The sequence below is a fragment of the Dermacentor albipictus genome, chromosome 1, assembly GCF_038994185.2.
Source record: "Dermacentor albipictus isolate Rhodes 1998 colony chromosome 1, USDA_Dalb.pri_finalv2, whole genome shotgun sequence".
NCBI lineage: Eukaryota > Metazoa > Arthropoda > Arachnida > Ixodida > Ixodidae > Dermacentor > Dermacentor albipictus.
In genome coordinates, this window is record NC_091821.1 from 494,697,442 (window position 1) to 494,712,841 (window position 15,400).

Here is a 15,400-nt window from a genome sequence, read left to right on the forward strand (position 1 = left end):
ATTTAAATGTACTCTTTCAGGATTTTACGTCTACACCAAGTGAACGATCCCCTTCTTCCATGTACACTTGCCCGCGCCCGCTTCTGCACGCGCCACCCTCCTGTTTCCTATACCGATTTCGCCCCCCCCCTTCCCCCTGCCCCCCCTTTTTTTTAGTCTTTTTTTTTTTGAAACCCCCTCGACAACACATTCCGAAGTCAATACGCCTTTTTCGGCGCCTCAACCCGGAGTATCGCCTTCTGGATGCCGCCGTAACGACACCTACGTTAAGCGCGTGGGGCAGTGCCCCTTGAAAGACCATGCCGCTGCTTTTCAGTTACCCCGCACATTGCACCGCGGACTCCGCGTCGCCACCTTAACTATTTCAAAATTACTCGACCTATTGCTTGACCGGCCGTTCTAATGCCTCAAAAACATGCCGCCAACGACTCCCCAGAATACCTCCTAACCCTTCGCATCCCCAACACGCTCCCAAGCCCCCGTATTTCTTAAAGATTTCATTTTTCTCTTTCTTTTTCTTTCACCCCCCCCCCCTTTGTTGTGTCTTGGCACGGCCCTGGCTCCCCCTGCTTTTTTTTTTTTCTCCTTTTTCCCCCCTTTTGTCCGCTTCTATTTCCTTTCTTTCCTCCCCGCGTGCCCACTCTCACACTCTTGTCCCTTCGTCTTGAGAATGAGGCTCACAGACGTCGGACGAGAACGCCTGTTCCCTCTTGTAATCTCTCTCTTTAAAACCAGCCGCCAGCGACAACACCCGCACGTGACGTCACTACACTAACCCTTTAAAACTAACACGCCGAGGATGACGAGGCCGCCTTTGACGAAGATAGGTCCACCTATCGAAACGTTGGCCAGCCTGTCTGAGGCACTTCAACCCTGTTTTAAAAAAGTTTATACCACAGTGTGCCATTCCATCTGCCAGCCCCTTTCTTGTATATGGTATTAGTAGTTGGACAGAATATAACTTCGTTTTGCACAGCGGGATTTAGGCGCCACTTTTTCTTGTAGCTGAATAAGAGAAATAAATTATTTCTCTTTAAAAGGTTAGAACTAGACATTCATTTCTTTCTTTAAAGAATTCGTAATGCAACAGCTGCTGCAGTGCCTTACAAGCAGTGCCACTTATGCGCGGCTCCGTGCCCACAGAAACGTGGGGTGGTGCTCCCGGTGGATGGGGCACCTAAAGGGAAGCTGAAGAGTCTGTCGAATTCAATAAGACGCTCATATATGGATGCGGGAACCTTATAAACCATGTAGGTAAAATTTGGGTTTTTTTTTCACTTAGGATCGACGTAATCGTTGGTTGAAATTGCGCTGTAGCTCCGCCCTCCGTTGAGTGAGCGAGCGGAGCGGAGACCGGAAACCGCGGTGTTGTGACGCCAACTCTGTTTCCTTCCTTCGCAGCGTCCGCGACCGTGCCTGACCGCGCTTGTTTCTGCGTGCGTGCCACCGTAATCTGCTTCGATTGACCCTGCATTCCTTTGTTGGTGCGTCTGCGTGTATGTAGAGTGGTAGTCAACGTGCGTGGTAGTCAACGTGAGTGGTAATCAGCGTGAGTGGAAGTCAACGTGAGTGGTAGTCAACAGATGAAGGTCACTACACGTACTGCATGAACCGGGAAGCTCTTCACGCGTTTAAACCGTCTTTGTAGATTGCCGACAGCTTTGGACAGCGCACAAATGCCGACGATCGCATCCCCGCTTACGTTCCACGAGGAGACATGCAGGAACACAACACTACAGTTGTTTGACCGGAAAGGAGCTCACTAGATCGGCGAAAGATCGGCGAGATCACTAGATCGCTTTGCAAAAAACATACTCACCAAAGAGCATTTCCAACACGAGGAGATCCCAAGACTTTGCTTTCGTTCGCGTCGAAAGCACTGCTCGCACCAGCATCGTTTGCTTCTTCGAGAGGCCGGCTCTTCGCAGTCGGCTCGTACATGTAGGGAGTAACGCCGCGAACTCCTCAGAAAAACGCAGTCTCTCTAAATGTTTCATTACCGTCTCAGAAAAATAGCACCAAACTACTTGGCACCGCGCTTCATGTGTAGCGGCAGCGGTCGGTTACTAGAGTTGACGTCACGAGGCGCACCGACCAATCACAGGTGGAAACGAGATGCGCGAGCTGGGGGTGTCCGCTGCTGCACTTTTCGTCGAAATAAAGTATATTTGCGCTTTCTTTCGCTCAATTTCGATACGATATTCGAGTTCGGAGGGTTGACAACCATTATGTACAGATGTTCACTCATTTTTTCTGGGAAACCTTTCAGCTTCCCTTTAAGCAGCAGGCTTCTCGTCACTGAAACTGTCATGCTGGAACAACAAAGCACAGTAGACATACTATGTGAGCATTGCACACAATGAATATTGTCACATTGTGATGACGGTGAAGAAAGCAAAAAAAGTTAGAATGATGAAACTAGAGTGTTATTGTATGTACGAGTGCCCTCAAAAACAGGCCACACTCAAATAATGGCGACAGTGGCGAACACAGTCGGCCTCGTCGAAAACCTGATCTGTGGTTCAAGCGCGTCAGCTTCTGTACATGGTCCATCGAAGGTTCCAGAGTAATCGCTGGGGACCGCGTGTCTTCCCGAAAGTGCTACACAATTCACGTCGCACACACAGATTACAGAAGCTTGGGTGACAACAGCTAGCGGAAAGAACAATCGATAACATTTGAGAAAGTTCCTATACATGCGGGCGCGTCCCGCACTGAGCAGTAACATTTGTTAGATGGTGAAAAGCGGTCACCCGAAAAACATATACAAGCACATGTGTCAATGCACCCCTCTCGAAAAGCATCGTCCCGATGCTACAAACGTAACAGGCGCGCGAGATTTTCTTCACCTTCAGGCCGCTTCCTCGTTTGCTTGCTTCGCGGCTTGATACAGATTCTGCCGCTTTGAAGAGCTGGCCAGTTACGCTTACGCGTAGAATCTTACTTTAATTCAGCGTAATTAGCTCGTACGTGCATTAGGAAAGAGCTAATTATGATTTGTGTAAAACATGATGCAGTTACTAATCACTAGACTAACATTGTTAAAGCTGGGGGCGAACAATTCATGATTTATAAAACGATACATGATCAATCATGTATGACCAACAAGTTTACGTAGAATTAAGATGTTCCGGTTACCCAAGAAGTCGCAGTTTCGCCCGAAAGACGAAGCGTCGATTGAAATAGCAAATTATTAGAGCACAATAAGAAGTAAGTGTAGCAGATATAGTAGAAGTAAGCGGTAAATCGTCAATGAGGAACACCAACCAAACGGGCCCCAATATTCAACCCTGGGGAACGCCTAGGTTAGTGGTTTTTTGTGTTGAAAGAGAATCATTTGCATGAGGAGGCTGCGTCCAAACATTAACATAAAATTTGTGGATTTTTACATGACAAAACCACGATTTGATTATGAGGCGCACTGTAATGGGTGCCTCCGGAATAACTTGCACCAACTTTAATGCGCTCCTAAATCTTAGCACATGGGTGTTTTAGCATTTCGGCCCATCCAAACGCGGCCAGTAAAATAGCTTTGTTGAGATTAGAAAGGTGCACCATGTATGCGTAACAATCAGCTTCATGAATATACGTGATCTGTGATTGTATCAAATGTCTTAGCCAAACAAATACACAGCTTCAAGGAGTAGGTCCTCGCCTATCGCAAGTGCAACTCTATAGAGTCCTTGGCGGTAACCAGAATGATGATCTAATAAGTTAAAATTACACGGCTGTAGGTTACTTTTTAATTTACTGCAATAAAGAACGGTAAAATGTAAATCGGGCTATAGTTAATGCATTCGTGGTCGCCTTTCTTAAAAAGAGAAATTATTTTTCGTGCTTTCAAGCTTTTCCGAAACAGCAGCTGAAAAAGTTTTTGTTGAATGAATTTCGCCAAATAGCCCAGAGCTCTTTCGATGCAAGCTTTATTTTAAAAGGGGAAATTCCATGAGCCCTGGGGCAGCAGTCTTTACCGATAAGATAGTTTCGTTAACTTACTCTGGTACTGAGGGATACGAGAAAGAAGGAATGGTAACTGTACGTAAATGTGGGCAGTAGGCGTTCTGAGTGAGTGTTTTTCACTGTACGTACTAGTGCGCTGAAGCGACAACTAAAGGTCGTCTTGTTTCACCGTAGCGATGGGAAAACATTGAACTTTTACGAGCAAAGCAATTGCATTATACGGCTCCACTCGCGACTTGCCAAATTAGCACTTTGTAAGCCCCTCTACAACCGTGAAAAACACCCTCTTCTCACTTTCCGCACTTGTGTTAAGTTATCGTTCAATTATATAACTTTCGTAAGGATCTTTATCTCGCACTGCACAAAACCAGTGTTGTGAAAGCTATGGCGCTTTTGCTTAAGCGAACACTCCTTCCTGCAGGTTGATTTACAGATGACGCAGCTTGCCGGTCTCAACGACGTTTTCGAAAACCAACAGCTCAACTACAAGAACCGCTTAACAAGAACATCGAGAGTTTTGTACGTATGCACTAATTTTATGGCGTAATTGGTCCGGTGTCCGTAGTAACCCAAGGCAGTGGTATGTATTATGGGCATAATTTGCAGATTTAAGACAACACTGCACCTGCCGTGATAGCGCAGTGTCTACGAGATTGTGCTGCTGCGATCGGCACGGAACGAAAAAGAAAAAGAAAGAAAATGCTCATGCGGTTGCCTTTAAATGCACATTAGGGAAGTCCGGGTCGCCAAAATATTCTAGAGTCCCACACTACGGCATGCCCTATCACCTGGTATTGACACGGAGAGCCCAATGTTTTAAGGTAACTTTGTCAACCGAATGTCGGCCGTATGCATCTCCCAAAGTGGAGCCTGTCCATCGACGAAAATAAATTCTCATAAGATATTGATAAGCTCGCCGTTCCCAACCTCTTAAAACATGCGAATAAAGTACGGTGACACGCCGAGGACGGTGCTTAAAGACAGGCTTCATTGCACGCAGCCGTGGCATCCTAGGGAAAAAACAGTTCGATTTCACTGCTGAGCCCGAGGTCAGGGGTTCTATCCCGGCTGCTGAGGCCGAAGTTCTGTAGAACGCAAAAGAAGAAATGCGGCGGAGGGCGTCAGTAACTATAATTTCATCGGGCGCTGTAACCGGTTAAACATAGATAAGTAGTAATCGAATGTGTACAAAAACATTTCAGGGTATTTATGAAGGGTGTTGTGTCGGGCGAATCGGTTGTTCCGTACAAACCGAAAGACGAAGTACTAGGGGATTTACGAACACGAGCACTTCTGTTTGTCCGATCCCTCGTCCTTCAGCTTTCAGTTCGTGCGCAACAACTAATATGAGGTATTTGTGCATACGCGTGGTCACGCTATCCTTATCGAAAGAAATGTAGGCTCGAATCGAAGTCAGGAAGATGTGTGCTCTCAACGAAAAACGTACACTGGCGTGTCTTCTTATTCCCAGCACTACGAGAGAGTGCGATATACGACAGGGTACGCAGACTCATAAATGAAGCAAACAGTTGGATGTCAGCTGCAGCTGAGTTACGATTATGGGTGCCGTCTGGGCTTGAGGCCAAGGCGTGTTGCGCGTTTGCGGACGCTGAAGCGGTGATAGAGATTAGCACCGGTAGAGGGCACGTAACAACAGCGCGTACAAGCAGCTAGCACCAGCTCCAGCTCGCTGGACAACGCTTTTAGACGGAAAAGGTTCTAGTACTGAGATATATTAAAAAGCAAAAAAATAATTCCTGCGCGCCCAGCCACTGTGGTGGACGAGGTTGCCGTTAAGCTCATTGATGCACTAGGGCCACAAAGTGAAGAAGCCGTGCTGAAAGCAATAGAAAAAAAACTTACAAGATGGGCAAATACGAGACATTTGACGCCAACGTAGAATGAATTTAATGTATTAACGTAGGAAGAAAAAGGTACAGTTGATTTTTATAGACCGTTGTTCATTTATTTTGCTAATATAGAGGTTAATAATGCTGGCAAATAAAACTGCAAGCATGGGTACAATGATTTATTGGGAGAACACGAGAACGGGTTCAGGAGATGTATTTCAATACTCAGTGTATTGAAATATTGAGAAAAGAAAGGGGACCACTACATGTGGCTTTTATGGACAATACCGGCGCATATGACAATAGTAACCGCAACTATTTGTGGGATTGTAGCTCGCACCGACGCCTCTACGAGCTGATACTAAAGGTTGTCGCCCTCTATCGGCACGGCAAACGATCACGAAAATGAAGTTGGGCGGAGCCTGGTCGCGGCGAAAGCAAGGCGCGTGCTAGTCCGTTCTAAGAGCCTGCTATGCTGGTCCTCTTGTCCTGGCGCTCCGCTGCAACATCTCGGTTCGCGACACTGGGGACTCCGGACTACGATATGACCGACCCCAGCAACCTACCGGCCTTAGGCAACCTTCCCGCCTCATGCTACCTCGCGCGCACAGGGCGTAGCAGCCCTACAGCTTCGCCTGCCCACGTTCGATCTGCACCACATCGCCCCGGAGGCTTCTCAGTATCGTTACTTGCTTGCCAGCCTATCTATTGAAGTTGCTCATGAGGTGGCGGACGTCATCGTTTGCCCATTGGGGGATGTTCTGTACCAGCAACTGAAGCAGAGTATTTTAGACCGCGCCATGGCGGTCTGAGAGCGCGCGCCTCCAGCAGCTGCTCGCCTCCGTGGACTTGGGGGGTCGCCGCCCTTCCCGGCTGTTCTGCAGCATCCGACGGCTCCTAAGCTCACGGGATATCTACGCGAACGGTGCACTGTTGAAGGAGCTCTATCTGCAGCGTTTGTCGCAGACCACCCGCCTTGTCTTGGCCTTGTCTATTCTGGTTGCTGAAGGCATAAGCAAGGACTGTATACAGCTTTTGAGAGAGATTTACCAAGAAAATGCCGGTTGCGTTGAATGGGAAGCGATGAGGAATGAGCAGCTAGTTAATATGTCTAGGAGACTAAGGCAATGGTGCCGTTATTCCGGTTACCCTTTATGATGTACGCGGTAAAGCTGCACAGAGTGCCAGAAGGAATTAATATAGGGCTTAATCTCGTACAAAACAGGTGGGCACCATAACAGAGCAGCAGCTCCGAGGTTTGTTTTATGCGAGCGACATTAGGTTGCTTGTCAACAAAGTAATATGTAACCTGAAATATCTGTGGACACGAAGGTGAACTTTTAGGATTAAAATGTAACGTAACAAAAGCCCAGTCCTACGCTATCCAATAAATACTGTGAGCGCAGGGTGCCAATACATGGCCAAGAAATAGAGCGAGTAAAACAGTACAAATACCTCCCTGCATGACTAAGCGAAGGCAATAGGGTATATGGAAGCTGAGTAATAAGCAATAAGAGCAAATGGGAAGAGAAATGCTGCCCTACTGGAATACTAAGCGCAATGGGAATACAATGGTTATGAGGTGCTCCGGGGTATGTGGAAAGGTGTAATGGTTCCATGACTCACATTTGGAACTGCGCTCGTTTGCTCGATGTAACAGGTACGATCACCACTAGATGGCAGCCAAAAGTCAGCGAACGCATCGCGCTGCGCGCTCACAGGACGACTACAAATGAAGCCATACAGAGTGATGTGAGCTAACAAGTTTTGAATTCGTAGCAGTGCCCCGTAAGATTGATTAGGAAGAATGACTGAGGAATATGAAAGAAACTAAATGGTTTGCCAGAGTGTTCAAGAATTTGTACGAGAATATTCGCTCACAGTGGAGAAAAACAACTAGGATTGTAATTGGCAAGCATAGGGCCGGTATAGTAAGCAACATGACAACAAAGAACGTTAAAGGGAAAGTCAGGGAGCCTGAGACTATCTTCTGGGTGTCGACAGCCGAAGAGAAACATACTATGAGTAATTTCTTTTTTTGCGTGAACTTAAACTGCGTTAGAAACGAGACACCAAGATAGATGAAGACAGGACGAACGCAGACTAACAACTGGCTTATTGAAATCACGCAATGTTGCCTCTTCGATCTATGTGCATGCGCAAGCCAGATCATAACCGTGTGACCATGGAACGCTCCCCCTGGAAAGCCCTATCTACCGAAAAAAAAAAATCATGCTCTTTCTTGAAAAGATACACTGAAGGTTCGCTGACGCACCTATGTGGGTCATGTCTTGCTATAAAGGAAGCTTCCAAGATTTCACGTGTCCTTTGGTCCTTTTCCAGCCCTAACGCCTTCGTTTCGTCAAACATTAGCTTACACTTGTTCCCACATGACCTATAATGAACTGGCACGTGCTTTCCGCTGTCATATTTTAATGACTTAGAGTCCTTCATTAAACGATTGTTAATACATATTCCGCATTGCCCCACATAGAACATTCCCCAGGTCAACGGCAACTCGTACAGCTTCTCTGTTCTTTTTCGCACATGCATGGTCCGTATAGCAAGTTTTCCTCAGGCCCTACTCCAGGCCATAGCTGAGTCGCTGTTGAAGGCCATATGCCACCTTACCACCGCCACTGTGGTTCTGTTGGGACAAAAGCGGGGAGGGGCGAAAGTTTGAGGTAATGACATATGTCCATAAAGTTTGTAATGGAATGAAGAGGGTGGCCGGAAAATTCAGTGTTGATGTGATTTTTTCAGCGCCCTGCAAGTTGTCGCGTTTATGTGGTGTTCCTAACGTAGAAAACGCAAGAGTGATGGTTGTAGCATAAAAAATAGACGCACGTATGTACCCTGCGGTATCCGGCGGTTATTTGAGGCTCCACTGGCTTGCTTGAAGACATGGGGTTTCCTGACAGTAGGGGGAAAGTAAACGTGCCAAATAGAAATTAGGTAAACGTGGTTGTAGGTTTGGTGGTAAAAACGTAGGGAGACAAGAAACAACAGAGGAGCACAAATACGTAGTTCCGAATAGCGGATAAGAATATTTGATGTTGGGCATTTAAATAAAAAAGAAAGTAAGATAGACAAGACATGCGGCAATATCAGAACAATAAAAGCTTGGTGGCGCCGGGAACCAAGCCATGGCTCATGCGACGCCAAACGTCGCAGGCATAGCGCTGAATCGTCTCCGATTCTGTTCAAAAAAATTCTGTTTAATCATTTTTAGCCGCCTGCTGTTTTTCACAAAAAGCGTGTGTAAATTGCTTTCCTCAGCATTGTAAACTATCATAAACACTTCGTGAATATCTCAGGAGCACAGGGATATCATACTTCCAAAGACAGACACTACATTTTGTTAATTATTACTCGTTTTTTTTCACCACGTGTTGGCGCCCATGCAAGTGTGCTTCCATTTCTACAAAGGAACCAAATTAAATCCAGTGACATCTTTGTGAATACTCAAGCTTGAAGCCTAGAATTACATCCACAGCTTTCTTGTATAATAGCCTACCTCACACAAACAATACTTTAAACAAACACCTGATTGATTTGCATATTTTTTCAGTTAAGCTTATTTAAACAGACCACGTGCTGTTTTAAACACCAAGTATATAGCACCTCAATCCGTCCGCATCCACGCTTATAAACCGCTGTATACATAAAATATCTGTTAGGAGCTAGGTATTAACCCCTAAGAACAACTTCTGAGCATTATTTTACAAGGATTGATTCAACAATTGTTAAACTTTGCATGCAATGTTTTGTTATCTGGCCATTTTAGCTCTTTGAGGGCCGCCACCTTGTGAATAACAACACACTAAGACTTAGGACAAGGAGCAATCCTTGGATATCTACAGGGTACAGACAACCTCAGGAGCTGTATGGTAAAGCATCGTCCACTTGGCAATGGGGCAAAACACAAAAGAGCAGAGAAACAGTACTGCGGTGAAACATCCCTCATTTTCAAAGGGGCAACTCGGGAAAAAAACAAAAAAGGGGGGACCTGCCAATTGAGCAACAACGAGCTGAAAAAAAACCTTCCACAGTGAGATAAGTGCAGTTTCACAAGGTGAACAACTAATTGTAACTATAAACCAGAATTTCAGGGCCACAGAAAGATGGGCTAAAAGAAGAGCGACGAGAGACACCAAGTGAAAATGCCTGGTTCAGGAGGATCCTCTCAAAGACGAGAGAGCAAGGAAAGCCAGTGCATCTCTAGGCCTACGAAAATGAAAGGCATCTCCACCATGCCAACAGGTGATTTTATTGCAAAAATTTAAGCACGGGGAGGTAATATTACAGATAACAGAGAAGAGTTAATTGACTTAATCATTAAGAATGACCTCATAACATTAAATAATATGAATAGGAAACCCACATTTGATTGCAATGGAGGAAAAAGTTGGTTTCATTTAACATCAGTATCTTCAAGTATGCATAAACATATTAGGACGCGAGAAATTATTACAGGTGCAACCAACAGTGATCATAGGTACATGAAACTTCAAATATTTGGAACAAATTGTGCTCCAATATTTGAAACAACAAACGAAGGATAAGTAAAAGCTGTAGAACTTCTAAACATAAGTTGGGAAAAAGAGGTAGAAAATTTAAATTCTTCGGTAGAATGAGAAAATATTGTTATTTAACTTTACACTACACTAGATGACGTGTATAAAAAAACAATACAGATTTACTGAAGAAAAAAAAACAAGGCAGAATATGGTAGAGAACAGAGTTATAAATAAGAAGGAAAAAATAGAGCAATGAAAAGGGTGTAAAGAATGCCGAGGAGATTTAAGAGATATTTACAAAGATTATTATTATAGAGAAGACGACTCATATGTGGAAAATTTGGCCAGTGCAAAGAGCAGAAGTTTGGATAAATTTATATCCAAACCAACTAAAGATCCTTTCCATGTAGCATACAAACTTGCTAGAGATCAATTAAGAATCGCTATCATGATTAGTAGTATGAAAAAGAGGACAATTCAAGAACAAGTGCATTAAGAGAGACAGTAGATTGTATTTTAGAAAAATTATGCAGAATGACCAATCCAGTAGTAGTGTGAGATATTCGACGGCTAGACGCCGAGGGCGATCGGCCAAAGGAACAGATGACCCACGCAGCGCCAGGAAGACAATGACGTCCATTCTTTCAGCGACGCGCTTTTTGAGCGCTAAGCAGCCAATCAGGAGGCGCGAAAATAAAGAAGGATATCGCGGCAAGCGGGGCTATCTTATCTACAGATTCCAACTTGGAAGGCGACCAGCACCGCGAATGTTACAGTAGTTAACGGAGCAGAAAACTTTAGTAAAGAAATTTGGGAAAATCAACAGTATAAGGAGATGTTCAATTTACCGATATACGAGATAGATTCTGTTATTAGCGGCTTAAGAAAAGATGTAGCCGTAGATCATGATGGTTTAAGAACTGAGATATTTCAAATGATGTACAAGATGCATAAAAATTATTTAAGCATTTATTCAACAACTGTTTCAAATGGGGACGTTTTCCAGAAAAGTGGGAAGACTCAAAAATAATAATACCGAAAGAGGAAATTTTTGAAAAGCCAGGAGATTTCAGACAAATAGCCTATAATTCCATTTTTAGTACAGTTTTAGAGAAACTGTAAAGATGGAATATATTTTCAGTTAAATAGAAAGAAATTATTAAGAAATCAATAAGGATTGAAACACTTTATCAGGGCATGCATTAGGTAACATGAATATGAAAGTGGCAAAAGCATTATTTTTTTTATTGATATGATATAAGGAGATGTTGGCGCGCAACTTAAGGTGCCGGCTACTCCTTATCTCTTGGGTGGTTCCGTCAGACATAATTCAGGGTTCACGGTTACATATCACATAATCTTTTCCCACAAGCACCAGGACTTATAAAGCAACGTTTCCACAGGAAGACTATGACAAATGTCTCCACACCTATGTAGTCGAAAGTCTAAAAAGTACAAACGATACTGTCGCCTAATAACACATTTTCTAGTCAGCGGGTCAGCGGGTACATACAATATACATGGCAAATGTCTCCACACTTATGTAGTCGAAAGTCTCAATAGTACAAACGATACTGTCGCCTAATATACATTGTCTAGTCAGCGGGTGGTATATACATCGTGTAAATATATTAGCACATACAGTCACAACAGAGCAGTCAACATAACATAATTCCCAAACAGATGGATATATAGAGTGACATTGAAATGAACAGAACAATGAAAGCACTAATAACGTCCAACGATACCGCTGTCTTCAAAAAAAGTCTTTAGTGCTTTTAAAGCGCTCTTCTGCAAGGCCGTTGTTGGCCAAGGGCCCAAAAGTTTCCTTAAACTGAAAGGTCTGCGGTCTAATTTAATTAGCGCTGATTTAAGTCGGCATCTTGTGTGTCGTGATGTGGGCAATCTAGAAGGAGGTGATATATATCTTCATCTACAAATCCACAGTCAGATTCGGGGGTTTCCGCTCGGCCAATTCTGTGTAAGAAATGCTTTGTGTAGGCAGTGCCTAGCCTTAATCGATGAATAAGCGTTTCCATAGTTCTATCTAATGACAATGAAAATTTGAATTCAATAAATGGATCAATATGATATAAGTCAGAGCTCTTAGAATGCTGGTCAAACCAAGTGTTTCTAGACATCTTGAAAGACGTTGTCCCTATGATGCAGCGTAATTCATTCTTTGATATTGGGAGCGGAGCCGTATCATCTTTCAAGTGTCCTTGTCGTGCTGCTTCATCGGCTGCTGTGTTACCAGGAATGTTGCAATGCCCTGGTATCCATTGGAATGCTATTGCATGTTTCGCTTCGCTTGCCTTTGTGAGGTTTTTAAGTGTTTCATATATTATACTGTCGCTGAATGTTTTCCCCTTTGTGCTGCAGAGTGATGTTAGAGCCGCCTGTGAATCGCTGAAAATTACTCATTTTTGTGCTTCTGTTACTGACAATATAAATTTTACCGCACACAGGATTGCGAACAGTTCAGCCGTTGTGGACGAAGTCGCACGAGATAACTTAAATGATTCTTGTTTGTTGAGGTGCGGTATAATGAATGATGAAGTTGAAGAGGTTGCTGTACTGGAGCCGTCTGTATAGACGTGTGTGTATCCTGAATACCGCACATATATCTGGTATAGTGCTAGTTGTTGAGCAGCTTGAATGAACATGTCTCTTTTGCTGAATATCCCTTCTACTGACAATTCGATTTTTGGAACTGTAAGCAGCCATGGAGGATATTCGATGTCTGAGTTCCAAAATTCATTTCCTGGCAATATGTGAAGATATTTTTGAATTTCTATATGAACATAACTTCTATCTCTTTTCATTATGTTTAGAGCCAATGGGTGGTTTTTATGCTGGGTTTGAAGACGGAAATAATGCCGGCATGTTTCTGCAGTTCGCATAACTGGAAATGGTGATTGGCGAGCCTCAGCTATTACAAGAGAACTCGAAGTCGCTCGTGGAACTCCTAGACATAGGCGTAGTCCTCTAGCTAAAAGTCTTTGAAGTCTCTCTTCTGACGTGTGGGAAAGTCCGTGTAAAATGGGCGCGGAATACGCAATTTTTTGTCGTATTAATGCATTGTAAACAGTCAGCATGGACAATACTGATCCGCCCCATGTTGTGCCTGCAAGTCTGCGAAGTACAGTCACTATAGCATTGACCTCGTTTTCGAGTTTTTTTAAGTGGGGTGCCCAGGATAGCTGCCTATCAAGTATTATGCCAAGAAATCGATGCTGTGTGACAATCATTAGAGGGTGTCCTTCCAGATTAAGAGTGAAATTTTTTAACTGCCTCCGAGTGAAGGGCAATACAGCAGTATTTGCGTGTGATAGTACCATTCCTCTTTCTCTCAAAAATTGGTTGATGATATTTATGCCCTCTTGCAATGCCATCTGGAGTAGTTGAGCATTAGACCCAGATGTCCAAATACACACATCATCTGCATACAGTGAAAACTTTAACTTTGATGGCAGTCTTTGCGTTAAATGAGCCATGACGCAGTTAAAAAGGAAGGGGCTGAGTACGCTTCCCTGTGGTACTCCCTGTTTGACAATGTGTTCGTCACTCTTTCCTTCACCCGTCTGAACAAATATTTTGCGACCTGATAAAAATGCAGAAATCCATCGCAAGGACCTGCCAGACAGACCAAGTTCCAACATGCTTAGCAAAACATCAACGTGACTAACGGTATCAAATGCCCTCTTGATGTCTAAGAATACTGCTATAGTCATGTTTCCACGTGCACGCTCATGCTCCACACAGGTTACTATATCTGATATTGCATCCATTGTGCATCTATCTTTTCTAAAACCTACTAAGTAGTTGGACAACACCTTCGTTTCATTACACCACCACTGAAGTCGCGCGTCAATCATTTTTTCCATTACTTTGCATAAACAACTTGTCAAACTAATGGCGCGGAAGGATTCAAGGCACAAGGGCGTCTTACCAGGTTTTAAAATTGGTATGATTCGAGCGACTTTCCAAGAGTCAGGTACAGTTTGCTCTATCCATAAGTTATTATAGATGTCTAAGAGCGCATTTGTACCTGTCGGTCCGAGGTTTCTTAGCATATTGTACGTAATGCCGTCCGGCCCAGCAGCGGATTTTTGGCGACATGATGCAATTGCAAATTGGAGCTCGTTTAATGTGAAAGTGTGATCTAATTGAGTATGTTGGGCCCAGTAGCAAGCAGTAATTTTTCGCTTAGCCAACTCTACTGAAATATCAAATTCTGCACATTGTGATGAAAAAGCAGATCTGGAAATAAGCTCACAAAATTCATCTGCAACTATTATTTCACACGTGTCCCGGGCTACAGCGAGAGAACGAAATGGGAAGCTTTCTGTTACAGGTCCGCTTAAAGAACGAATTACTAGAAAAATTCGTGGGACAGTCGTGTGAGGAGACAGCGTGCCGCAGAAATCGCGCCAGCGCCGTTTGCCTAAGCTTTCCATTCGTCTGCGCATTACATTGTGTATTTTCTGAGCGTTTGTGTATGCTTCTAAACTTCCGCTCCGTCGGTAAGCTCTTTCGGATCGGCGTCGGATGGCTCTTAGGTGTTCATATTCTCCGTCAACTGCAGCATAATCTTTCGGTATTGGGACCTTTGTGCATATGTTCATATCCTGCAAAAATTCTGTAAATGTTTCCTCTGTTGCATGTTGGTTAATTTGATCCGTTAGGCGGTACCGAAAAGCTTGCCAGTTGGTTAGTCTGCTGTAACGCCTGATATCATAGTGCATGCTAGGGTGGTTAACAAGGATGGGAAAATGATCACTTCCGCGCGTTTCCATATCTGTTGTCCATCCCACACCATTCACTAGATCATGTGAACACAGGGTGACGTCTATGCAGCTTGAGTAATTATATCCACGAAGGAATGTTGGCGACCCATCGTTTAAAACAGTCAAGTTGCATTTATCTATGGCGCACTCAATAACATTACCCCGTGCATCACAATGATCACTGCCCCGGATGATGATGTGTGCGTTGAAGTCGCCACATATAAATACATTAGAATGAGCTATTTTGAAGATATCCACTAGCGCATCTACTGAAATCCGG

At 44.0% G+C, this 15,400-nt stretch overlaps 1 protein-coding gene across 3 annotated transcripts in view; it reads left to right on the forward strand.

Annotated features, from left to right (window-relative positions):
• The window catches only part of LOC135908806 (putative phospholipase B-like 2), a 228,926-nt gene that overhangs the window by 28,333 nt on the left and 185,193 nt on the right, over positions 1–15,400 (forward strand). For all 3 annotated transcript variants that reach the window (XM_065440637.1, XM_065440638.1, XM_065440636.1), the window contains exon 4: positions 4,382–4,479. In XM_065440637.1, coding sequence (XP_065296709.1) covers positions 4,382–4,479 — 98 coding nt within the window. The remainder of the gene's footprint in view (positions 1–4,381; positions 4,480–15,400) is intronic.